Source organism: Ilyonectria robusta, assembly GCF_021365365.1.
Source record: "Ilyonectria robusta strain PMI_751 chromosome Unknown BGZ61scaffold_3, whole genome shotgun sequence".
Taxonomy (NCBI): Eukaryota; Fungi; Ascomycota; class Sordariomycetes; order Hypocreales; family Nectriaceae; genus Ilyonectria; species Ilyonectria robusta.
The window spans coordinates 1,066,382-1,091,643 of record NW_025764437.1 but is presented as its reverse complement, the minus strand read 5'-3'; the positions used below and the strand labels follow the sequence as shown (position 1 = coordinate 1,091,643).

The following is a 25,262-nucleotide window of genomic DNA, read 5'->3' as shown; positions in this document are numbered from 1 at the left end:
TAATACCCCTCAATAAAAAAAGCGGTCTGCTCGTCGGGCTTCAACTTGCCAGCTAGGCATGATTATGCACACCAACGTGCACCAACTATAATGTTATGTCTCCATCTGAACCGCACCTTGCTGGCGTGCCTCGTTCATTGACTGGGTGTAAGCTAACAAAGTCGAGATGTATAGGTCGACAGTCGGTCCAAATCCACTGGTCCACCTTATCATCAAGGCGCAACCTATTGCAAAACCCCAAGTTCCAAAATAACGAATTTTCCTCTTCTGAGTTGTGCAGGCCATCCTATGAGATTTTAACACGCTCAGCGCGAATTTGAGCTCCGGGTGTGCAGGAGACATGTCATTTGAGGCGAATGGATGGATGGATGCCATACTTGAAGCCCCGCGGCAGTGGATATTCTCGATGTTCTTTCTCAGAAATGGAGAAAGAACACCTCGTTAGAACCTCTCGTCAAAATATCCGACTAGATCCCTCCATCTTATGACTTGAACGAGACGAGACTATAACTGTCTTCGGCTTAGGATAGTATTTAACCCACCTGGTTTCGCACCTACATCTGGATGCCGATCGATCACTCTCGGCCGAAGATGGGCCAAGTACGTACCCTCAGCGGAGACCTGGAGCTCTGTAGACCCAATTAGCAGCGCCCCGCGGCCCGTTACCCGACGTCACCTACACCAGGGCCAAACAGATCTACCGCTCCAGTCCAGGATCACGGATCTTCCCCATCACCACCCATCCATCCATCCATCCTCCCATCGTCGCCTCGGCAAATGTGCCCCCGGACCGGACTCGGCGTCGTCGCGTCTCCGCCCACGCATCCTTCCGACTCCAATTGACTACCCCCTCCTCCCTCCGTCCCTTCTCCCTTTCCGGTTTCACAATGTCCCTCCTCCGGTCGCTTCTCTCCTCCGCCGTCCGGCGCCCGCCCTCGTCCGTTCCGTCTCTGACCTCGCCCTTTGCCTCGCTCCGTCCCGCCGCCAGAATGCTCTCCACCCTCCCGCGCCTGCCCCTCTTCGAGGCCGTCTCCCGCCACGACCCTGACTCCACCGCCGTCATCCACTCCCTCTCCGGGCGCACCTTCAAGTACGGCCAGCTGCTCGGCGATGTGCGCCGGGCCCGCGATCGCCTCTCCCAGGCCGCCGGTCGCGAGGACCTCAATGGCGAGCGCATTGCTTTCCTGGTTGAGAACAGCTATGACTACGTCGGTGAGCCAAGCACCACCACCCCTCCGCGCCCTCTCGGTTGTTGGCACTGACGCCGAGCTTCGTAGTGACCCTCCTCGCCGTCATGGCCGCCCGGTCCATCGCCGTACCCTTGTCTCCCGCGTTCCCGGCGCCGGAGCTGCAGTATATCCTCAACCAGAGCGAGGCCTCGTTGCTCGTCTCCTCAACCAAGTTTGCGCCCAAGGCTAAAGAGGTCTTGGCCACTGAATTGAAGTCTAAGCCTGCTCATCTCGAGTTGGCAAAGCACATGGGTGGAGGAAGCCATGAGGAGATTGCGCTTGGTGACTCCGACCCCGGAGAAGCAGGCATGATGCTCTACACCTCGGGAACGACCAATCGACCGGTAAGATAGAAGCTGCTCATGAAAGTGATCTCGTCTCTTTGCTAACCCCTGACTTAGAAAGGCGTTTTGCTCCCCCAATCCGTCCTTACGGCCCAATCCCGCTCCCTCCTTGAAGCCTGGGAGTACTCCCCCTCTGACCACCTACTCCATGTCCTTCCCCTCCACCATATCCATGGAACTGTGAATGCCATCCTCACCCCTCTTCTCGCCGGCTCCACCATTGAGTTCATGTTCCCCTTCAACGCTGATGCCGTCTGGAAGCGCCTCTCAGCCCCTTTCCTCCCCGTCGCCAACCAGGCTACCCCCAAGGACAAGATCACCTTCTTCACCGTTGTTCCCACCGTCTATAGCCGTCTTCTCAACTCTTACAAGTCTCTCCCCTCGGATGTTCAAGAAGCCGCCCGCACCGCCGCCTCACCTGAGCACATGCGAGTCGCCATCTCAGGCTCCGCCGCGCTCCCCACGCCGATCAAGGCTGCATGGAGGGACCTGAGCCACGGCAACGTCCTTCTTGAGCGATACGGCATGACCGAGGTTGGCATGGCCCTCAGCTGTGGCCTTGACTTTGGGGATCGCATCGACGCCAGCGTCGGCTGGCCCTTGCCGTCGGTGCAGGCTCGCCTTGTCGACATGGACACGGGCAAGATCATCGAAGAAGGCGAAGAGATCGACCCGGAAACGGGCCGCGAGCGCTCCGGCGAAATCCAGCTTCGCGGTCCCACCATCTTCCGCGAATACTGGCGCAACCCAACCGCCACGGCCAGCGAGTTCGTCGAGGACAAGGACGGCCAGGGCCGCTGGTTCAAGACGGGAGACGTCGCCGTCCGTCGGCCCGTCCTATCTGCAGGCCACAATGCCACGCAGCAGCCCTGGACCCGCGGGCCCCTCTACTTCATCCAAGGCCGCAAGTCCGCCGACATCATCAAGACGGGCGGCGAAAAGGTCAGCGCCCTCGAGGTCGAGCGCGAGCTGCTCTCCCTCCCCGAAGTCGCTGAGGCCGCCGTCGTCGCAGTCCCCAGCGGAAATTGGGGCCACAAGGTCGGCGCCATCCTCATCCTCGACCATGACGTCGTCACCAAGTGGTCGCCCCTGGACATGCGCCGAGCCCTCAAAAACCGCCTTGCCAACTACAAGATCCCTCAGGTCTTGCGTATCGTCGACCACATTCCCCGCAACGCCATGGGCAAGATCAACAAGAAGCAACTAGTCAAAGCCATTTTCGCCGACATGAGCGGTGACGAGATGTAAGGGTAGAACTACAATTACCCTCTCCATGTGTATATGATTCTGTGGGACGGTGGCATAATAAGAGGAAAACAACACCTAGAAATGTAGATGTGTAAGATTATACGTATTGTGATTAGACATGGGAAGCCCAGGTTGATTAAGGGGTTTAGAACCAGGATATACATCATCGGACACTTTCCATGACAAGTGAAGAGGTGGACCAAAATGTTGAAGTATTCTATTTTTTTCCGATGCCCTGGTGGCCAGCTCGTCATATTCGTACTTGCGGTAACCATTCGACTGAAGGACCTCCCTAGCAACGCCATCATAAACTCGAGGGAAAAATTTGCATCCGGCCCTAACCGTGACCAGGCGGGAGCTAGATCCTTTCGTCTTGATCTCAACTCCCTGCCTCCTTGCCTTCCAGTAACCTCATACCACTATTTTTCCCATCTGGCCATTATGAGGGGTATGACATGACAGGTAAAGGATAAAATGGACCTGGCATGTTACTGGGTATTTTGCTAAGTCAATAACATCCCTCCTCATCTGCAAACACCTCCACTTAGACAACGTGCTTGGCCTTGGCCCTCGTACTTCCAGAGTGAGCACTGTCGGTGTGACCAGAGTACTCAACCTGCTCCGTCGCGGGCAACTCCAGAACCTCCTTGAACCGACGGCCAATAGACATCAAGATATCCTTACCCTTCTCGCTGGTGCGGCCCTTGCCACCGGCGACATCGCCATCGCCGCGGCCTGGAATGCTCTTGCCAATGGTGCGAGTCCAGACACCAATTCGGAAAAAGGCCTTACGGACGTTGACAACAACACCCATGACCTCACCATCTTCCTCGTCCTTCTCAAGGGTCTCGCCGATAGCGGCCATCATGACCTGGAGCCAAAGGCGGTCCACGTCGACGTTGCGCTTCTCCTTGTACTGGTACGACCACTTGCCACCGTGCTTGTTCTGGGGGTCTTCCCACTCGGGGCGGACACCGGCCTTGAAGAGATGGTAGTCGGACTTGAGGGCGAGCTCGGAGACGGGGGAAACGTTGTTCTAGTGAATGTCAGAGGGAGGTCGGAGACAGGTAGTATGTAGAATGACTCACGTAGACACCCCAGAACTCCTCAACGGAATCGAAGGTGATGACCTCCTTCAGAAGATCGTTCCAGTTGTCGCCCTGCGTCACTGTCAACATGAAGTCCAGCATGCCCGAAGCTAATTCGCCATACCTTGCCGCTCGGGGGCTTGGTGAACCAAAGAGTCCACTTGTTCTGGAGAGGGTGCTTGACGTTGAAGTTGTCCTTGTCGTGGAAGACGGTGACGGTATCGTCGCCACCCTTGCTGTCGGAAACATCCTCCTTGCCGTTGGGGTCGATGGGGATGGTGGAGAGGTCGACCTGCTCGTCCATCTTGGGGACTTCGGTTGCGGTAGCGGCCATTGTACTTGGTGGCGCGTGTGCTGCTGCTGGAATTGAGGTTGCGACAGGCGGGATCAAAGATGCGTCGTGCAGGTGTGATCGCGGGGCACCGTTGGGAAGGATAGCGAAGGGAAGGTGGTGGGAGGCGGAGAGGAAGTGGGGCGGCGGAAAAGAAATAAGTCGAGCGGTTCTTTCCGGTTGAGCTTTGCGTGTGTGACTTTGCGCCAGGCAATAGTCGGCGGGAATGAGGTATTGGAGAGGTGGTGATTGTCGGGAGATGCGAGTGTTGTCGTGTTTGAGGGCTGTTTCGACTCGTGAAAGCCCCAGCCGCAAAAAAATATCGGTGCTGACCTAAACTAAACCATACCTCCGTACCTACCTACCTACCTGACTGACGGTCGTGCTCCGTGCCTGCCACAACGGGGTGCCCGAGGTGTGTGGCCCGATATTCATGCCTTGTATGCAAGGCATGCATTCAGGCATGGAATCTACCCCCAACCTGAACCGAAGGAGCTATTCCGGTGTGCCTCCCCTACCCTGTAACCGTGAGCGGGCGAACGGTGGGGAAGAATATAAGGGGCCGTCCCAGGAACGCGCCTTTCGAAACACTGGCTTCTGTGTCATGACTACCAGGTAGAGTACGAGAAATGGCAGTGTACAATGTACTTTCGAAAGCTGACAAAGGGGTGTTGGGTAATTACTCTCATCTTGGCAAACTTAAGAGTTGTGTGGTAATACAATGAGAGACTTCTTCCCGTTTTCATGCACTTACAGCACCTCTGGGGCTCAAACTACATACTTCAATCTGGGAGGGCATCATCTTCTGGATTATTCCAGCACATATAGGTAGGTGCGTATGCGGTTCTCGCCGGAAAGAGGATAGCAATCTCCCAAATCCGGGATTGCCTGCCCGAAGTTTACATGCTAAGGAATCCCTCCTCCACCTGCTGAAATACTGACTGGCCACCAAGCATGCAGTCTTTGAGAGCCAAATTGCCAAATTGCCAACTGCCAACTGCACTCTCGGAGAAAAACAAGGCAGAATTAGAACTATGTTGCTACGCTGAGAACGAGCCAGTCTCCTCGTGTCTATGCATGGCCATGCTAGGTGAAGTGAGGCCATTTTCACACAGCCATGATCATGGTCTATCTGAGCTTAGTTCCCGAGAGAGGTGTGTTACCCTCAGTCATCCATGATCTATCACGAAGACCCCCATCCAGGCCTCCACCTCAACCCACGTTTCATCCAGCGACTCGAATGATTTGCTTTGTGACCATGCACGCAAATCCCCGAGCATTTCCTAAGTTGGATGACGGCCGTGATGCGCGGCCCAACGGATTACGCACTTGGCCCCCCAGAAACACAACTTGCCCGCGGCATGGGCCGTCTCACACTGGTTCGCCTCAGCTTTTCCAGTGTCGCAACCACGTTGCCGCCAGCGCCCGCAACGTCTCCCTTGTGATGAATGAGGCGCCGTAGCGGCAAGTTAGCCTGCCCTCCCAGTTCCCCCAGCGCGGGATCTCCCTGGCCCAAGCTGCCCTACGGCCGAGTGGTCAGGTTCGAGTGTCCACGGGATCCACGAGCATCATTACGTATTTCTGCCGTGGGACTCCCAATGATCAGCAAACCCACGTCCCATGCATGAGGCCACGGATCTGGCTATACCGTTCTGGAATGTTGTCGCGTCTCAACTCCATTCCATCCCACGCTCACGACCCCTCCATGCCCCTCAAAGGTTATTCCGCAGCATCAGCGTGATGTGTGGCCGGCCTGGAATGCCGGGCCTTTGTGTCGGATACTTTAATAGCTACGCCTCACCCACAGAACAAAGCTTCCCATCCCCCCAAACACCTCCTCCTAGCTTCCACAGCTGATTCTTTGATTCTTTGAATTATCTACTACACGACCTCTCTATCACTCCAGTCGAGTTCCCCAGTCACCAGACACAATGGACCACGATACACAGACCACTTCCTTTGAGAAGGACGCCGCCAAGACAAAAGACTCTGCCCACAAAAGCAAGACCCGAAGTAGCTCTCTTTTGATGATAAGTTCGGGCATGACCTTCCTGGCCGCCATCCCCCAAAGAGCCGGCACGACGACGTCTATGAGATCGTCGACATCTCGCTGAGATCAACTACTATTCTGGATCGCTTTCTTTCGTCGCTCATTTCGTCGCCATTTTATCCCGGTTTTCCCACTTATACACACCCGTCACCCGACCAATACTCGTCCTGCCACCCCCACCCTCGCTGAAAGGCTACCGCCGGGAAAGGATATTGATTGTACTGTCCTTATCGTCAGCCAGGAGAGATGAAGGAACTCTCACGATTCCGCCCTAGCCGGCGCTCCCTACAATTCGAGCAGTCGCTCCAAGACCACCCTGACGAGTTCTACGAGCTCCACTTTGCCAATCTCTTCGTTGAAGTCAACGTCCTCGTTACAAAGGCATTCTGCCAGCCCACCAAACCCAAGTCCGCACCATGGTTACAAGAGCACCCAGGCCAGTTCATCAAATACGTGGAACTGCTGGCACGCCCCGATCGCCACGCCGGAAGATGGGATAGGTTGCTTCGCGACAAAACGGAACGAGGCTTCCTCCTCCAGGCCACCCTTATGAAGATCATCGACGCCAAGGTCTTCTCAAGTCTGCTTTTCGGTGCCGATCCTGAACACCTGAGCATTCTGCAGTCGACCGATGCTTCGATGGCTAATGAAGAAGGTGTGTTTGCTCTGTTACACGGCATGGCGATGATGAAGCTAACTGGCTCTAGGATTCAAACGGAGCATTGATCGTGCGAAAACAAATCGCGTGTATCTGAACGCAAAACGTGGACAGCCCCCCCTCTTTTGGGAGGACGTCGACAAACTATGCACCCAGGTATTGGCCCTCTTATTGCCCACGTTTACGTGGACGAGTGATACACCAGAGTCGCAAACACCTTCGGTCCAAGTCCTGTACCAGTGGCTTCACGATGTGATTGCGTACGCCGGCTGGCTCAATGTCTGTACTCGGTTCTCACCTGCCATCCTCACATTCGACTGGGTCAAGCCTGGTGAGAGGTACCACGTGGACCAAGTCAATCTCTCCCAGGAAGTGTTCGAGTACTCCAAAGGCAGGGCACTGAGTTGGGCCGCAAAGCGGATGCCAACTGGCAGCTGTAAGATGACAGCGCGAGTAAAAATCTCAGTGTCACCCGAGATCATTCGCTACAACCCCGCCACGGACGCGTTTGGGAGGGAAGGAATAGCGAATTACAGGATAATGGGGCCCCACGTCGTGTATTACCAAGGACGGGATCTAGATCGGGACGAGGACAGAGGGTATACAAGCCTTCCGGAATATATCCACCGGCTGCGTGATCAGAAGACAGTTCCTCATGGTGCAGCCTTGGTTATCATGTTGGTCGCGATACTTTGGCTGTGGGTTCCCCGTTAGTTCCCCGACCAATTTGCGTGGTTAAGCGGCTTGCGGAGCATCTGGTAAGGGTTAAGCCCGACGTCGGAGTCGGGCCAAGAGCCTACCTACGAAAACCCCGAGGGGGACTTTTATTAAGCTACGGGGACGGGTTGGTCTGAAAGCGTGGGGGTTTGCCGTTGGGTTGATGTGGTGCTGCTTCCGGCGTTTTGTTGTTCGTATAGCGCGTGGGTTCAATAGATTGATTAGATTGCGTCAAATATCTCCGATGCATAAGGCCATGTAGACCATGACGTTAATATGAGGAAGAGTTTTCTCGAGAGAACAAGTGACCGGGGTTTTGGGATCGTTAACTGGATCGATCGTAGAAACTGTGGAAATTGACGGAAATTCTGTCACAAAGTCTGTCACTTCGTCACTTCGGCAGTGCGTTCGTTGGATGAATCTTGCACTTGCACACGAGTCAGTTCCACTTAAACCAACTCCGCTTTGGGAATAGGTTCATGAGATCCATTCCCGGGCTTTGTTTCAACAATTGGACGGCTTCCGTAGCTCAGTTGGTTAGAGCATCGTACTAATACTTCAATTGCCAGTGTTGGTGATGCGAGGGTCGCAGGTTCAAGCCCTGCCGGGAGCAATAGACTCTTGATGCCATCCAATCTTTTTGATGTTTTCATTGATTTCGTTTTCTTTTTGCAGTTGAAAAATATGTGTGTTTTCGACTCGCCAGTGTGGAGGCAACTCCGACTCCCCTCGTATCTCCATGATCGTCTGAAAATGCATTTATTTTCGTCTATTTATCTGCCACCACACTAACTACACCAACTACGATGAACATCATCACCCTTACTTACTAAATGGAACACTTTGGTCGTTGACGATTTCTTGTCTTTGTTTTAAAACGATGAGACAGATTTGTATGTCACTTCTCTCGTTACCATGCGGCTCTCATATTGATGGAGCCTTCCTTCGTCTTAACAGCTACCAATTCGAACTTATGATGTGAGAATGGCATTGAGTTCCGTAGGTCTCAGAATGTTTCCTCCCCGGACACAAAGCAATGCGAGGCTAGACCTTACGATTTTACCCAGCCTTATACCAGGCCCCCTCCTAGTTAATACTGTATTGTGCCACGTTCCCCGTGTTCTTGGATGCTCAGGACGAATCCATGCCATTGGCTATTGTGCGTAACTATGGAGTCTGTTTCACAACAATTCTGCACTCTAAAATACTGCGCCCACAGTTAACGCATATCTGTCATTGTACGTAAAATGTGCGAATAGCCATTGGGAGAGAGACAGGCACGTTGTTGCTCTACTGTTGGGCCACAAGCATGGGTGGCATTTGAGTTGATTGTAGAACCTCCCAAATTGCTAAGCAAACTCAACCTGCTTGTTCATCTGTCATTAGAGTATTTCGCTTAGGGACAAACCTTAGCCTACACAGCCATCAAAGTCAAGCTTGGAATGTAAAAGCCTGTGTATTCGGCCGTCTACATGCAGAATAAGAAAACCATGCATGGGAACCACGCACGGCAGGTGGCGAATGTGATATTTTGATATTAACCTCGATTATATATTGTAGCTATTTCCCATATTTGGTTCCGGTTCGTGACCACAGAGGCAAGGTCATAGTTTAACACCAACGCATCAAACCACCCCGACGCCAACATGCACTTTGGGATGCTCACTATTTTTGCTGCTGCACTAAGGGCGTGACAAACGGCAGCAGGGCCTTCCCCAGATACATTGTCAATGGACATCGCGCAAGTTGATCAGTTAACGGGGATGGCATCAAGCTATCTTCAGCGCCTTAACCTATCTAGAAATAGTGGGACTAGATACGCTGAGGTATATAGCCCGAGCTTTAGGACTTCAGACGTAGACAAACGTTGATCGTTTAATAGGGTCTTGGGACTGAATTTGCAAAGCTGGCCTCCGGAATTCAGTGAATGAACCAAGAAAACGCCGTAGTTGAGGATGTATCGTTCCAGCTTCCACAGATAATCGTATACTGCCCAATAATTTTCAGGGTATATTATGCCATTCTTACACGCTTCAGCAACAACCGTTCTTCGCTGACAGAAGCTAGCTGATTTACACCGAACGGAATTTCATGAATAATCTTGGCATTATGGACAATGTCCTTGCCGATTCTGGCGTCGGCAAGCAGACTAGAAGAATCATCGATTTATATGGGAACGAGATGGCCAAGTTCCTGGACGATGCGATGGGGAGGCTGGACTTTTGCAGCGATCAGCTCACCTCGGCGAGGAAGTTTCCAGCTTGAGTAGGTGCCGGCTTGAGGAGGGGGAGAAAAAGAGGGCGCCTGATACGGGAGTTTGTTTGAGGGGGACTCGAGATATATTCCATTGTACTCCGTAGCACACCATTATCAACCCACCCATTCATCCGGTGTATGGTCCCTGGTGTCCTTGTCGCTCAATCTACGACATTGCGTGGCTTTTCAATCACAGCATATGCAAGCACTGGGCGGAATGGACACGGATGCTGGCATGCGATACGGGCAGCCGAGCAATGTGACAGGTCGGCGGCAAACGTGGGAACGCTGCAGCCGCTACACCGCACATGCACGCAGCCATGATCCCGTCAACTGATTGATCAATCACCAAACCGCCAATAATGGAAGCCATTGACCCACACGTTGCCAGCAATACCCGGCACAAAAAAAACTCATTTGCAACGGAGACTGGCCCGATCGCACTGCATGAAACCGTTCGCTTCCAGCACCTTGTTTGGAGGAGGCTGGGAATGATGTCAGCCCGGCCACTGAGCGACAGGGGTCCTTCGACGGGCGCGTTTTTCCCTCGTCTGTCGAGGGACTGGATAACTAGTTGGAATGTTAGGAAAAATGTCAGACAAAGTAGGTTTGGTTTGGTGGCTCCGGGCCATCCCGCCCCGGCGCCAACAGCTTGGAACCAAACCAAAAATGGGGACTTTGGTGGGTTGTGTGCCACTGTAACTCAAGACATCGTCCACTGAGCTGCAGCGCAAAACTTCTAATTCAGGACGGAGGAGGTACGTACCGAACTCAGTTCATAGAACCATCGACATGATATCTCAGGCCATCATATGATGCCAATGCCAACTTCGACTGGTGACGATTGCGTCGTTCTGTCGCCATCCTTCCCTCTTTTCTTTTTGCAACAGGACTTGGCAGAGATCCCATCTCCACCTCATCGGTCGTCTACCACGTACTTTTCCGTCTACGCGGAGCTACAGTACGTCGTCAACTTCTTAGCGGCCACCCGTTCCTTGCAGCCCGCAGCTCCGCTCGTGTCCGCTTCGGTTGATTTGGACCACCACCAGCCACCGGATTTTTTGCTGGCCTCTCATCCACGCAGCCTAAGCGTTTCTCCAGCCTCATTGCATTGAGCAGTCGGCCTAGCCCAAGGTGGTCGGCTCAGCCCAGCCTGGAACAGCCCAACGGAGGGCCGAGAAAGCTCCCTCTGCCCCGTACGCACGCACGGCGCACATAGGGTCCAGCTCGCCAGCTCTTAGCGCCTCCCCGACCGCCTTCTTTTCTACGGGAGTGCTAGTCCCAGCAGCCGGGCGGGTACTTGCAGGCGTGTTTCGCAGCCTCCCCCGAGACCCCGAGAAAACCTGGAAGGCGACCGACCGACGGGGGCCATACGTAGGATTCTGGAGGGTCTGCTGCTCAGGGCTGCGCAAAGGGCCGTCCAGCGCCAACAGCCGCCCAGCTCCGAGCTTACAGGTGGAGTGGACGAATTGGCGGCCCAGCCCCGGAGTATCAAGGAACAAGGAAAAAGGAAAAAAACCAGCCAAACCAGGCTGTGGTGGAGAGCACAGGCCAACACCGTAGCTTGGAAAGCTCCCCGGATATCTCACATCTGCCCACGAACCTCCATCTCTAGTCCGTGCCATACCGTTGCGACTCTCCGTCAACCTCTTCTTTTCGCGCTCCCTCCGTGGCCCCTGCAAATCATCGAGCGCTTTCCCGGCGGTACCTGAACCCGCCTGCGTCGCCTGTGTTCTGCACAGCATTGGCTAGGTCCGGCAGCTCGCATGAGCCCTGGACGCCCCGCCCCGCCGTCATCTCCATCTGCGACGAGGTGTGCCGACCGTACAAACTAGCATCCGCCCAGATCTTCTCTCAGCTTGCCCACCCCCGAAGGCACAAGGCGCGAAACACGCCCCATTCTCCATCCCCATCGCCTCCTGCTAGACGCCCTCCTGGACGCCATCGCCGAATCGACGCCCAACCACGCGCTCATCGTCGCCCTCAATGTCCACGCCCTACTGGGGCCAGCTGCCGGGGCCCAAGGTCGCCCAGGCCACGCATTCTAGCCATCACCGCCGCAGGTCTGAGTCGGATGACTACACCTATAATGCTGACCGCAGATCCTCGCTCGACGTCCCGCCTGTTCGTAGAGCTAATCGTGCTTCTGTTCAAACTCAGGCTACTGAGGCGCACTCCGAGTCTACCTTTAGTCCTCTCGACTCGCCCACATCTGCTAGCTTCGGTGCTCAAGGCCTAGCACCTAGACCGCCTTCCTACCAACGTGGAGCTCCTCGCGACCCGGCCTCAGAACCTTCCGACTTCAGAAAAACCCGTCGTCCTAATCGCAACCAGGAAGACTTTGACGACGTCGACCCGTCCTTCCCCGAGGCTCCCGAGGCTTCTCGAGGTCCCCCAGTGAGCTACCGTCACCCATACGGCAACGGCGGCCTTCCCTATACCCACGCCGCGGCCGACGCACCAGCAGAGTCTTCTCAATTGGCCGACCCTGCCCCCTTTGAGGGCGAATACGACGACATGGAGCCCGAAGAATATTACAAGAGCTCTACCGGTAGGGCCGGGGGCTCACAGTACCCCGGGGGAGCTCCTGGCCAGACTGCCAGACAAGACTCCAGCGCCTCCGCATATGACAACCCGCCGCTGTCCAGAAGGGCAACGACTGGGACATCAAATCGCCGAAAAACGTTCGCAGACGACCGATCACCCCTCCAAAGGCTTGAGCTGACGCTCGATAGCATCACCAAGGAGGAGAAGCGAGCAAGAGTTGAAGCTGCCGAACAGCGTGCAAGAGAAAGAGCGGCTCGAAGGGCCGAAGAGGCTGGACACAAACCCGTCGACCACCAAGTACGATTTGACCGACAACCTTCCATCAGTCATGAGAGGCAGTCCTTGGCTCCCGCTCCGCTAGCTGTTAGGCAACCTCCGGTGCAGAGAGAAGTATCCAGAGAAGCTCCCCGAGAGGTGCCGAGAGACGTACCTCGAAAAGCAACCAGAGAAGTGGTGAGGGAGGCACCGAGAGATGCCCCAATCCAGCGCGACAACTCGACTCGTCGTCATGGCCCGCTCTCTCAACATCCACCAGAAGACCAGGACTACTTTGGCTCAGGAGCGCTACAGGAACCAGAAGACGTCGTGCCCGTTCAAAGACACTTGGAAGCGGATTCTGGAATTCCAAAGCGCAACCTGAGCTTCCGTGAACGTGCCGTTAGAGATAATGTGCAGTTCGCCCAGCCGGAGGAGCCCAAGACAGCGCCGCCGCCTCCGCCCAATGGAGGCTTCTCTCTTACGAGGAGCGGCAGCAATAAGTTGAAGAAAGCACCTCCAGGAGATCCTTGGTATCATCTGAAAAGAGACCTGGCCGCGAGCTCAAGTAATCAATCACAAGAACAGCCGCGCCGCGAATCACGAGACTACCCGCCATCTGCCCGAGATAAAGATCTTTCCGCTGCCCCATCCGACGGTCGCAGGCCATCCGTTGATGCTGGCAGCCGAGGCGCCCAAATACCAAAGATGGCCGACAGCCAGGGCATTAGACGACGTGCCACCGAACCAGTTCCAAGGGCAGAGTACGCCTCTGACGAAGAGTATATCCCACCAGCCGCACGCGGTAAATCATTTGGGAAGGCAGAGCAAGATGACCGCGCTTACCCACAGGATGCGGCAGCTGGCCGAAGGCGTGCGGAGAGAGCAGATAGCTTCTCTTCTGATGGTTCGCATCATCACCGCTTCTCCAACATGGTATTTAAGCGTCGCGAAGATATGATCCCAGGCAATGGTTTGTATAAGCCGCCTCAATGGCTTGATGAGTGGAAGAAGGCAACCGTCGGCACCTTGGCTGGTAGCTTGCTGGACCTCCAGGAGAGTCCGAAAGAGAGCAACTCCCCTCCTACAGATTCCAACAAAGCCTGGTGGGAGCAAGACGGTCGCCGTGGTAGTTACCCTTCCCGACCACGCAAGGCAGAGGCATTCGATGGCGAATACAGCGAAAATAGTAAGCAGCCCTTGTCTACGGGTGGTGGTTCTATGATTGGTGCTTTGCTAACGCTGTCCCCTCAGCCCCTACTCGATTTAAGCCTCCGCTGTATCTGAAGTGCGGTCCGTTGTTAAGATACTGTGGTATCCGAAGAGAAAAGGCACCCGTTCGATCACCACGAGGCAACGCCATCTCAGAGCGAGAGGTTTGGAGAGGCAGTGTCATGATTGTTACTCAGGACTCAGGCTCTTCCTACGAAATAGCCCCTACGCTTCGACTCTTTGTCCAAGGTATTGAGTTGTTGCCCCCTCCCCCGCACCGCGTAAAGGGGGACCTCTCTCCAGAATATGTTGACCCCATTGTGGGCCACCCGAAACTCGGTCGACGGGGAGAGACTCTTTACGTTCGACCCGTGGAGCACCTGGAAGAGGCAAAGGACTTGTCTCGTGACGAGACAGACGAGGGCATCTTTGAGGAGAGCCGGAGCCCACCAGATGTCCCACCCGCTGATGGCTCAACGGAACTTCCGGGATCATTCGCCGGCCGCAGGAAGCGAGTTGGCATTGACGGCGAGAAGGTCCAGAAGTACAAGGAAGTCAGAGGCTTCCGTCTCCATACCGAGCGAGGATGCACGTTCTGGCGTTTCAACATTGAGGTTGAGCTGCGCGAGAAGCAGCAGCGCATCGCCTACCGCATTAACCGTGGCCCGGCCAATGGGTTCTGGGTGCCCGCTGGGGGACAGACGATGAACATGATGTTCTACAGCTGCAACGGCTTCAGCACGAGTGTCAAGACTGATGAGTTGAGCGGCCCTGATCCCATGTGGCGCGACGTCCTGAACAACCACCAAACCAACCCCTTCCATCTCATGATAGGTGGCGGTGACCAGATCTACAATGACTGTAAGTTTTGCTTGGCCTTGCGATATTGATCCCATTACTAATATGGTTTAGGTGTCGCGAACGATTGCTCTCTGTTCCAAGAGTGGTTGTCAATCCGTAACCCTGTTCACAAACATACTGCTGCCCTCACGCCTGAGATGCAAGACCAGCTAGAGACATTCTACCTGGAGCGCTATTGCATGTGGTTTTCTCAGGGTCTCTTTGGCTTGGCCAACTCGCAGATCCCCATGGTGAACATGTACGATGACCACGACATCTTTGATGGGTATGGATCGTACCCTCACCACGACATGAACTCACCCGTCTTCCGTGGCTTGGGTGCGGTGGCCTTCAAGTACTACATGTTGTTCCAGCAGCAAACGATTCTGGATGAGACGGAAAAGGCCGAGCCGAGCTGGATTATGGGAGCCAAACCTGGTCCCTACATTGGCGAGCTTGGCCGCAGCATATTTGTGTCTGTGGGTGCCAAGGCTGCCCTGGTTGCAGTCGACGCCCGCATGGAGAGGACTGAGCACGATGTTGTCTCAGATCAGACATGGGAGAAAATCATGAACAGACTCTATGCGGAGTTGCGGCGTGGCCAAGTTGAACACTTGCTGGTGCTCCTGGGTGTCCCGATTGCGTACCCGAGATTGGTCTGGCTAGAGAATATGTAAGTGACTTGCCACAACAGATGGCGAAATATCAGTGAACTAACATTTCGCAAGTTTGACTTCTAGACTCATGAACCCCGTTAAAGCTCTGGGCAGAACGGGCGTCTTTGGAAAGGCGCTTAACAACATCGACGGTGGTGTGGAAGTTTTGGATGACTTGAACGACCACTGGACAGCCAAGAACCACAAACAGGAGCGGAGTGTTGTGGTTGAGGACCTTCAAGATCTTGCTATCGACAAGTCGGTCCGTGTCACAATTCTCAGGTACGTTGAAACATAATTGATGACCCTGGGAACTAGTCACTAATTTGAGTAGCGGTGACGTGCATCTGGCTGCTGTTGGACAGTTCTACTCCAACCCCAAGCTGGGACTGGCAAAGCATAGGGATCCACGGTACATGCCAAATGTCATCTCGTCGGCCATTGCAAACACACCGCCACCGGACCTCATGGCCGATGTGCTGAACAAGCGGAACAAGGTGCACCACTTCGACAAGCAAACGGACGAGGACATGATTCCCATGTTCCAACAAGGTGTCGACGGCAAACCCAGGAATAACAAGCATCTTCTGCCGCATCGCAACTGGTGCTCCATCCGCGAATGGGCCCCTGGCAACACACCGCCGCCAACCCCGCCATTATCAGCTTATGACAGAACCCCGAGCCCACCGCAAAGCAGCAGCGGGGGAGGCGGTGGCCTCTTTCGGAGACTTTCCCTGTCGAAGAACCGGCCGTCTGCAGAGCCTCAGCCTGAGCAGTCCAGAGAGTCGGTCCGGGGCTCCCGGCCACCTGTTACGCGGGGCGCCGGTGGGCTGTTCCGTAGCTTGTCACGCCGGAACTCGACCAGCAAAGAGAAGCCCAACAAAGAGAAGCCGGCCAAGCTTACCCGGTCCATGTCAGTCGACCACGGCGACGCACCCAAGAAGGTCGGTTTCTTCAGCTTCGGCCGTCGCAGCAGTCAACGTCGGGCTGACGAACGCCCCGACGATGGTGGTATCAATGGCACCTGGGGAGACGAGCCCGATTACGAAGAAGAATACTGGGACGAACCTCCATCTCCTCGGCGACAGCGCGGGTCAGGACTTCGTGGCGGCGCGGCTTATGACGAGTACACGGTGGGCGACGATTCGCACTTCATGGCCCAGCCCCCACGAAGAGCGCAGACCACAGGCTCCCAAGGAATGGGTGGAGCAAGGGTTGACATTGAAGCACCTCCAACACGGCCGTTCCACCGGACGCCGACCGGGTTGTCGACAAAGCAAAAGAAGCACGGCGACAAGTATGAAGTGGACCTTGAGGGTGGGCTTGACATTTGCCTAAACGTCGAAGTAAATCCCAAGGATCCGGCGGGTATTACGGTACCTTATCGGCTACTGGTACCGAAACTGCTGTACGAGTACAGCCCAGAGGTGGATGATATCCCCATCCCGGAGGCAGAACCACGGGCGTCAGCGGAGCCGAGTGGCTTCAAGCGTTTGTTGAGCTTCCGCAAGAAGCCCGAGAAGGTGCGGCCTCGAGATGAAGAAGAGTACGATAGCGAGGAGGATGATGATCATTACCAGCGCTAAGGAGATGACGCTTCAGAAAGACAAACAAAGAGGGAGATCTCTTTGTGGTGTCTCACGCGGGGTCTCAGTGACACGTATGAAGGACTCTAATGAGATTGTCGCGACGATTACGAATTAGGTTTCTGAATTTGCTTTTTGGATGTAAGGGTCGGGACTGTATATATGACGGCCAAAGGTTAGATTGATTGACATTTCAAGGCGCAGTTGGGAGGTAACATGGGAGGGATATTTAGCAAAAGCACTCTGACAACGGTTGTCGGATTGGATTACGAGCCACAAAGAGACACGATTGGATTGTTCAAAGACTTGAAAGAATGACGACCGACACTGACATATTGACATATTGACTGAACAGAGAGGTGATATTCCCCGCGAAGGCGATGGATGGAGCCACCTCAGTTCTATAATTACACCAAAATGCAATATACCAAGACGGCTATTTCGGCACCAACGATCCTTCCAAGACAGCCCTGGAACTCCCCTGAAGCAACCCCCCGCGATAGAACCATAACGCCCTGTAGCGGGCCGCTAAGGTGGCCTAGAAAGGCCGCTAAACACGCCCCGGGAAGCGCCCGACACGGGGGTCAGAAATGCAGCGAATCATTTCGGCCACGGGTTCGAAAGGAGGCATCCACTCTGGACCGTGGCTGTCCGCTGGCGACTGCCCACCTCCGCTACCACCTCCACTGCAGCGTACCGAGGAGCACCTTGAAGCTTCCTCCTTTTCCCTCCTGTGCTACATTCAAGGAACTAGAAACCGCCACTCGACCGTCTCGACAACGGAAGCCATTCCATTCCCTACCTTGCAATTGACACAGCAGCCTCGGCTGAGACGGGACTCGATACTTGTTGCGCCACCGCACAGCCAGACATCCGGAAGGAGGGACGTTGAAAGCGGCACCGGTCCAAGTGGCGGCACGCGAGAAACAACAACACACGACACAGCAGCGCAACGAGACGAAATCGACCAGCATTCTACCGTCCGCTAACGAATAGGGGACGGTTCATGAGCAAGGGCATGGCCCCATCATGTCGCGCATCCTCTATCAGCAGCTCAACTCCAACAGCAAAGTGCCCTCGCAGCTGCAACCCATCGCCAATGCGTTGAAGGCCGGCTGCCGGCGAACCGCCCACATGTTGAGCGCATGGGTGACAGGGCCCGGACGGCACCTGGCGACGGCCGTGGGTGGCCGAGTGGTTCGGAGGGTGCGCGCAAACCTCTCGGCGAGGCGTGTATTGAGCTTCCCGCACATGCTGGTGCTGATCTGGATGGTGGTGTTGCTATATGGAGAGCGTTGGATATTCGATAGCAAGGTCGCTGACTGCGACTGGGCTAGCTGGGAGAAATGGGTACGTTGAACGCAGAGGAGAAAGCAGAAGAGAAGAGGATATGGAAATGACATGTCGACTGGGCACAGCAGAGACTGACCATCTTACAGCCCAAGGGAACGAAGCCTCACCACCTCATCTTCGTCGCCGACCCCCAACTCATCGATCCGCACTCTTACCCGGGCCGCCCCTGGCCTATTAATCCGTTGACCGTCACCATCACCGACAACTACCTCCGCCATGGCTACAAAGCCCTCCAGCGCCACTTGCACCCGGACAGCGTCTTCTTCCTCGGCGATCTCTTCGACGGCGGCCGCGAATGGAAGACCCGCAAGGGCAAGTTCGTTGACCCTAAATGGGGGTACCCTCGTCACAAAGACGAGAAGGCCTGGGTCGAGACCTGGCACAACAAATACGGCGAGGAGTTCTGGATGGAGGAGTACGAGCGCTTCGCCAACATCTTCTTTGACAACTGGAAAGAGGGCAACGAAGCTCCGGGACCGTGGCAGCGTGGGCGGAAGCTCGTTGCGAGCCTGCCTGGAAACCACGACCTTGGGTTTGGCGCCCAGGTCCAAGTCCCTGTCCGGGACCGCTTCAGCGCCTTCTTTGGCGACGTAAACCGGGTCGACATTATCGGAAACCATACCATCGTGTCCGTCGACGGCCTCTCGCTGAGCGCCGGCACCTCTTCATACAGGGACAAGCACGACCTACGACCAATCTACGGCCCTGTCCATCAATTTCTCGACGACGTCAAGGCCATCAAGCGGAGAGCCGTCGAGGGGGAGCTGAGCTTCTGGCACGGGACCGAGAAGCACTTCGCCCATGAAGTCGAGGAGCTGAACAAGGCGGACCTGGGCCGGTTCCCCCATCCGGATGTCAGCGACGAGGCCCCTGAATTCCCTACGATTCTCCTCACCCATGTCCCCCTGTATCGCAACCCCGGCACCCCGTGCGGACCGCGCCGCGAACACTGGCCGCCGTCGAAGCCGCCCAAGGGCCAAGAGGGGCCGGTGAACCCGGATAACCGTAACGCTATCAGTGTCACGGGCGGATATCAGTACCAGAACGTCCTTAACGAGGTCGATTCGGTTAAGCTTATCAAGGACGTGGGCAACGTGATCCATGTCTTCTCCGGAGACGACCACGACTACTGCGAGGTGGTGCACTCCCCGGCCAAGGAAGGGGTGCGCGAGATCACAGTTAAGAGCATGAGCATGGCCATGGGTGTCCCGACGCCGGGCTTCCTTATGGTCAGCTTGTACAACCCCGTCGATGCGGAGGGCAAGCCACTGCCTGACGCCCCGGAGGCTACGCTCCAGACACATCTGTGCCTCCTCCCCAACCAGATCCACACGTACATGCAATATATCGTGTTTGGCATTGCCACGGCCGTCCTCCTGACGGTTCGCGCACTGCTGGTTCCCGCCATTCCACTCACACCCTTTGCTCTCGAGCCCATCAAGACGCCTACTATCCTGCCTGTATACAAGGACAAGGTGGAACCTCCCGAGTCCTTCTCTGGTGGTAACCGAGCGCGTAGCACGTCGACGGGCGCTTCATCTCATTACATGCCGTCACGGCTCTCTGCCGCTGCGCCGCGTGGGGTCCGGAGTACATCGCCACACTCCTCACCAGCGGCACGGTGGCAGGCTCGTCGGGGCGGGCGCAGCTCGAAGCGGTGGGGATGGGGAGACGACGGCGGGCCGCGGATCCATCTCGACACCAACCTGTACGACGGAGCGAAGACAGACCGACGTGTTGGTAGCCGGAAGGCGATCGGCATCGTGGGACGCGAGCTGTGGACGACGATGTGGCGCGTCGTGTGGATGGCAGCGCTGTTCTGGGCTTATCTGACGCGACAGGGCTGATGTGTGAGGATGTAAACTGAACCGAATACTTGGACCTTTGTATATAATCACATCATTTCACAGCATATTCATGACGGAGAAACGGAGAAAAACAACGAAGGAGAACAAGACAAGCCGAAAGGGCGGACACTTGGATACAGGGACCGGTGCATTTTGGGGAATCGCAAGTTGTGTTTTTTGGCTCGAACCTTGAGTCTATTTATTATGTGTATATAGGGAATAATGTGTGGACTGGGGATAGACTGAGGTGTAATTGTACTCGACAGTGAGCGAGGGATGAAGAAAGTGTTGTGTGAATCAGGTTGTCATGATGGTTATGCTTGAGTTTGTGACACCGTGTGATAGATAGTATCAAGCCATCCAAGCCATCCAGGGACTGTGACTGTAACCTATTGCGGTGTCTAGTCCAACAGCGATATCCAACAACCTCAGCCTTGACCGTGATTCCCGAGTATCCTCTCAGCCTCTCAGCCTCTCAGCCTCTCAGCCTCTCAGCCTCTCAGCCTCTCAGCCTCTCAGCCTCTCAGCCTCTCAGCCTCTCAGCCTCTCTCTCACCTCCCGCGCCTCGTGACGCCGATCCTGTCGTCGCGCGCCCTCCTCACGCGCGCCTCGGCATCGGGACTCGCCTGGACGCCCTCCATGCCCGCGGCCTCGGCGGCAGCGTGGGCCTCGGCGGCGGCGGCGATGCGGGCCTGTTGCGCTGCGACGAGGGCCTCGCGGGCGCGCCGGTCCTCGTAAGCGGCGACGTCCTCAGAGGTGATGTGCAGCGTTGTTGCGGGGCGGCGGAGCATGTTGGTGTGTCTTTGGCGGGTTGTTGGTCTGCAATGATGGGTCTTTCCTTTTCCTCTTTCCCTTTTCCTGTTCCTTTCTTTTGCAGGGGCTTTGAGGAGCTGTCTTATCCTGGAGGCAATCGCCGAAAAGCAGCTGTTGACTCGGTGATGGTGTTGATGGTGATGGTATTTAGCAGTGGCGGCTCTGTCTTTTCGCTGCCCCGCCTTGTGGGGGGTTATAAGTCGGTGGCGGAACCGGAATGCGACGGAAAAAGGATGCTTTGTCTGTGATGCGACGTGGTGCGACGTTGCTGAGATGCAAGGGCGAGTGTGACTGTGAGAATCTCTGACAAAACGACGTGCTGGGTGAGACCTTGTTGGTTGATGGCGTTTGGCCGCGCCACACGTCCATCTCCGCCACCATCGGAGCGGTGGAGCTTCCCGGGTCCCGATATTGCAACACTCAATTAACAACCAGATTTATATCCTCGAGATCCAAGTGCGGACACTCCCTCGCATCTTCATAATACATCCCTCCAAGTTGCTCAATCAGCCGACACCGCTCCTCCATCGTCGCGGCATTGGAAATCCTCCCCAGCCCCTTCCGGGACGCCTCCCAATACGCCATCTTGACCACCCACACGCCGCCGCCCGCCGGCCACCCGACGTACAGAACCGGCGAATACAGATCGATGACCTCGGAGCCGTCGTCGCTGATCCTAGACCACTGTGCTCCCAGTTGCCGCATCCGTCCGCAAAGCGCCTCTTCTTCCGTCGCATCGTACGAGCGCTGCGCCGGCGTGAATCGGTCGAGGCCCAGGAAATCCAGTTCGAGGACGGAGCAGTCGTATAATGTGTACCGGCCTCCCTTGTTCGGATAACACATCACAGTTGTGCCGATTGAGTTTCCAAAGACAGTCCGGGCATTCCGTCGATCCTGGATATCGTCCTTGTCGGCGTCCTCGTCCTGGCTCCCGCTCCGGTTCTCGTATAGGCCTGCGCTATAATGGACTGGGAGCTCCGAATCGTCTGCGGTATCGTCATCTAGCCAAAACATCCGCGGTGACGGGTCTCGATTGACGTAGACTCGGACGAGAAAAAAGGTCGCCACCGCGATGATGATGGCGACCCGAATGAACATGTTGCTTCTTTCCTGCCTTGACCTTTGTGAGATTTGACGCCTTGTCAGAACACTGAGTGCAATATCAAAACACCAGCCATGGATGCAATTGTTTAGTTAAAAGTTTGTCAAAAATCCCCCATCGTCTGAGCCCCGTCTTATAGACTGGCCGACTCGGCCCAGTCTCGACTGATGCTCGACGCAGACCGACTTCCCAATTCAGCTCGCTAATACTTGGGCGGGAGCCTCGCTCAGGCAACACCCAATGACCCGTAGGCTTCCATATAATTATACACAAGTCATGGGGAGAGAATGATGTAACTCTCGATTCCAGTGTTCCAGTGTTATTCATCAATATTATGCGCCGCAATTTTTGCCCCATCCAATTTATCATGCTGTCAATGTTGTCGTAGACGGTATCCGAAAGAGCGCCGTTCTAGGTATATATGATCCCCGCTCCCAATCCAAAATAACCAGACCATTAACCTCATCAATGCCATGTCTCCCATGCGCCGTAATCGTAAGCGTAACAAAAAAAAAAATTGCCAAAATAACGAATGTCCTGTTTTCAAGGCGAGTCGCAGAACCCATTTACCCAGACGTTCTCCGCCTCCCATCTCAAAAAGTCTCCCAAGTCATGATGCAGGTTGTATCCCATCGGTACCGGCTCCGCCGCCTCATCGCCACTTATATCTCCCACCGACATCACCAACGGCAGCATCGGGCTTGGTGGCAGGCTGTCCATTGAGCTGCGTGATGTATATTTTTTCGGCCGGCCCTCGCCCATCCAGCGCTTCAGTCCCGAATTGCTGTAGAATTTTTCTTTGCTGGCACATTGTCCGGATGAAGAATCGTTCCAGAACCCAGACGGGTACTCAGACCCCACTGGGATGGGGAGATCCATGTCCATATCTATCGTCGAGGGAGTCGATGAGATGGTGCTCTGAGACGAGGTTCGGAAGGACAGCGCAGGCACATCCTCCGGGATCATCTCTCCATACGTCTCGAAGCCGAACGAGTCGAACCAAGTCGTGATATCCTCGACCTGTTTGGCATCCTCCTCAATAGTCAAATCCTGGAACAAGTCTCCGGCACCACACAGGATGGCCATCTGGAACGCCGTCCAGTCAAGTGTATCGTCCATTGCCACGGTCTGGTGCGCCTCGGCCTTGGGCAAGGTTATAGAGCCATGTCGAAATTGCGGTTGCGTCAACGTGAACGGGGTACTCTTGAGATACAGGACTCCATCTTTTTCCTCGGCTTTCAAGTTGGGTTCACACTGGTCTCGGACCCTCTTTGGAGCCTTCAGTGGCGCCTTGGGTCGAGTTGCCGTCTTCGTTTTAGGTAGTGGTGGTAATGGTCTCAGATGCGGTGGCGTTCCAAATCGCGCAGGGTTTTTGGGTGGCGGTGGAGGAATAGGAGTCTCCGCAGTGAGCCAAGTATCGTTCTCTTCGGGGCTCTCCAAGGACCCCTTGTTCTCTGGCGCATCGATACGAATCGAAAAGTCTTCGTGGGTGACATCCTGATCAGAGAGGACGGAAGGGGGTATTGGTTCCACAAAGGTTGTCATCGCTTCTACTCCTGCCGCCCCAATCCGCAATGGTAGGTCCTGGAGGTGAAACGGCTCGATGGGGGTGTCAGGACTATCCAAACTTAGACTGCAAGTCAATTCGGTTGATTCTCGAGCCTTCAGCAGCTTCTCCTCCTCCTTCTCCTTTTCTAACCGTGCCTTTTCCCGCCTAATCTTTAATAGTTCGAGACGCTCTGGTGTTAGCATCTCGTCGGCTTCGATGCGCTTGAAGCGCTGGCCGGTAAGAATGTCTGTCACATTCCCTGACAGGGCCCATCGTGAACCATGAATCAAAGACTTTCTCTGACGGGGCGCACTGAACGAGGACTTCAGAGTGGCCTCCTTCTTTCTTGGTTTCTTGACCGAGGCCTTCCTTGCTGGTGATGATGATAAGTGACATGGGGACGACCTCAGGTCCTTGTTATATCTCAACGGCAAAGGCATCGATTGCGAATGCTTGTACGTGAGTGATAGAGGAAGTGGTAAAGTAGATGTATGTGTAGATGTTTGTGTAGATGTTGGTAGTTGCTCATATGTTTGCGATGTAGGTCTGATATCCTGTAGGGCGCTTCCAACGGCTTTGAAGGCTTCCTCAGTCTCCAATATTAAATTTTCGTCGACGATCATTGACCCTGTTGGACTTTCTTTGTCGAGTGACACATGGCAATGAAGCCTGGATTCGGGATGTTCAACGCCAGGAACGGACAAAGAGAGCGATGGCCTCAAATGAGTCTGACTCAAAAGAACTTCCTCATCCGGAGAGCTGAGCAGTCTATCCATTGGTCGTGAAGGTGGTTGGGGTGTAAGGGAATGTCGGTTGATTCGCCCTTGATCAGGGAGACAAAGAGTGGACGCAGCCCTTCTGTGTTGCGGCGGGGTCCCAACGATGACGTCTTCCTGCGCCGTTGAGCCGGGCAGCGAGGTGTGCGAGGAAGAATATGGACGACTGCCGACGGCAACGTGAGGCAATGGACTCGAGACTCGGTGGATGCTGTGGACCCTCCGGATATCGATGGGAACGGTCGAGGAGTGTTTCTTTTTGCTGGCCGGAACCCATGATTGCGTGCGCTGCTTCTTTTCTGAAGGTGTCTTGGTAGATCGATCATCATCATTGTCGCAAGAATCGGCCCCGTCGCAGTCGTTGTTCGCCTTCGGGCGATTCGAGCTTATAAGCCGACGTAGCAGAGATCCTGCCATGTTGAGTAGAGCGATGCACAGCGTAAACGCTGCAGGGGACTAAATGAAAAGAATAGAGGGAAGGAAACGTTTCACATGGCTCTGGTGAGGAATAAGAGGTAAAATAGGATGATGGCGACTGGTGTAGCACAATAGGCGGGACTTTGCAGGTAGGGACGCATCCGAGTGAGTCGTGAACGTCGATTGATTTCTCCAAGCTTGAAAACAGCTCAGGCTGCGGATAGGGCAGTGAGAAGCGATATGAACCTGAAATCGACAGCACCAAGACATGGCGTAGGACAAATCAAATAGCTTTGAGCGCACACGGTGCGGGCGTCTTGCGAAGGGAATATTTGGGCAACTAGAGCGCCCATCGCTGCCATCATCCATGTAAGCGGCTTCTAGGATC

At 55.1% G+C, this 25,262-nt stretch overlaps 8 protein-coding genes and 1 non-coding gene across 9 annotated transcripts; 6 read left to right on the top strand and 3 right to left on the bottom strand.

Annotated features, from left to right (window-relative positions):
* Positions 1-989: 989 nt before the first annotated feature.
* On the top strand, positions 990-2,821 carry BGZ61DRAFT_342710 (uncharacterized protein; the record flags this gene model as incomplete). The annotated part of the gene is made up of 3 exons (XM_046239534.1): positions 990-1,212; positions 1,278-1,573; positions 1,631-2,821. The coding sequence occupies 3 exons, from the start codon at positions 990-992 to the stop codon at positions 2,819-2,821; spliced, it is 1,710 nt and encodes a 569-aa protein (XP_046109406.1).
* A 544-nt stretch (positions 2,822-3,365) lies between these two features.
* On the bottom strand, positions 3,366-4,243 carry BGZ61DRAFT_343449 (translation initiation factor eIF 4e-like domain-containing protein; the record flags this gene model as incomplete). The annotated part of the gene is made up of 3 exons (XM_046239600.1): positions 3,366-3,857; positions 3,910-3,981; positions 4,034-4,243. 3 exons carry the CDS (start codon positions 4,241-4,243, stop codon positions 3,366-3,368), a joined length of 774 nt encoding a protein of 257 aa, XP_046109405.1.
* A 1,123-nt stretch (positions 4,244-5,366) lies between these two features.
* BGZ61DRAFT_442825 (uncharacterized protein) lies at positions 5,367-6,081 on the top strand. The gene has a single exon (XM_046244791.1). It carries the CDS (start codon positions 5,481-5,483, stop codon positions 5,700-5,702), a length of 222 nt encoding a protein of 73 aa, XP_046109404.1. The 5' UTR covers positions 5,367-5,480; the 3' UTR covers positions 5,703-6,081.
* A 455-nt stretch (positions 6,082-6,536) lies between these two features.
* Positions 6,537-7,662, top strand: BGZ61DRAFT_342544 (uncharacterized protein; the record flags this gene model as incomplete). The annotated part of the gene is made up of 2 exons (XM_046239514.1): positions 6,537-6,945; positions 6,998-7,662. The coding sequence occupies 2 exons, from the start codon at positions 6,537-6,539 to the stop codon at positions 7,660-7,662; spliced, it is 1,074 nt and encodes a 357-aa protein (XP_046109403.1).
* Positions 7,663-8,183: 521 nt separating this feature from the next.
* Positions 8,184-8,278, top strand: BGZ61DRAFT_t59. The gene has a single exon. It is a non-coding gene; the product is annotated as a tRNA-Ile (tRNA).
* A 3,239-nt stretch (positions 8,279-11,517) lies between these two features.
* Positions 11,518-17,320, top strand: BGZ61DRAFT_412090 (uncharacterized protein). Its single transcript, XM_046243288.1, has 5 exons — positions 11,518-13,912; positions 13,978-14,796; positions 14,848-15,448; positions 15,504-15,713; positions 15,766-17,320. Exons 1-5 carry the CDS (start codon positions 11,908-11,910, stop codon positions 17,015-17,017), a joined length of 4,887 nt encoding a protein of 1,628 aa, XP_046109402.1. The 5' UTR covers positions 11,518-11,907; the 3' UTR covers positions 17,018-17,320.
* A 726-nt stretch (positions 17,321-18,046) lies between these two features.
* BGZ61DRAFT_343682 (uncharacterized protein) lies at positions 18,047-20,217 on the top strand (the record flags this gene model as incomplete). The annotated part of the gene is made up of 2 exons (XM_046239620.1): positions 18,047-18,367; positions 18,457-20,217. The coding sequence occupies 2 exons, from the start codon at positions 18,047-18,049 to the stop codon at positions 20,215-20,217; spliced, it is 2,082 nt and encodes a 693-aa protein (XP_046109401.1).
* A 1,233-nt stretch (positions 20,218-21,450) lies between these two features.
* BGZ61DRAFT_490523 (uncharacterized protein) lies at positions 21,451-22,208 on the bottom strand (the record flags this gene model as incomplete). The annotated part of the gene is made up of 2 exons (XM_046250339.1): positions 21,451-21,983; positions 22,202-22,208. The coding sequence occupies 2 exons, from the start codon at positions 22,206-22,208 to the stop codon at positions 21,451-21,453; spliced, it is 540 nt and encodes a 179-aa protein (XP_046109400.1).
* Positions 22,209-22,675: 467 nt separating this feature from the next.
* Positions 22,676-24,874, bottom strand: BGZ61DRAFT_473329 (uncharacterized protein; the record flags this gene model as incomplete). The annotated part of the gene is made up of 1 exon (XM_046248444.1): positions 22,676-24,874. One exon carries the CDS (start codon positions 24,872-24,874, stop codon positions 22,676-22,678), a length of 2,199 nt encoding a protein of 732 aa, XP_046109399.1.
* Between the last annotated feature and the right edge of the window lie 388 nt (positions 24,875-25,262).

Coding starts and splice junctions, on each gene's coding strand:
- BGZ61DRAFT_412090 (XM_046243288.1), top strand. CDS start 11,908: ATGTCCACGCCCTACTGGGGCCAGCTGCCGGGGCCCAAGGTCGCCCAG. Junction 14,797..14,847: donor TGACCAGATCTACAATGACT/GTAAGTTTTGCT, acceptor AATATGGTTTAG/GTGTCGCGAACGATTGCTCT. Junction 15,449..15,503: donor TTGGTCTGGCTAGAGAATAT/GTAAGTGACTTG, acceptor ACATTTCGCAAG/TTTGACTTCTAGACTCATGA.
- BGZ61DRAFT_442825 (XM_046244791.1), top strand. CDS start 5,481: ATGATTTGCTTTGTGACCATGCACGCAAATCCCCGAGCATTTCCTAAG.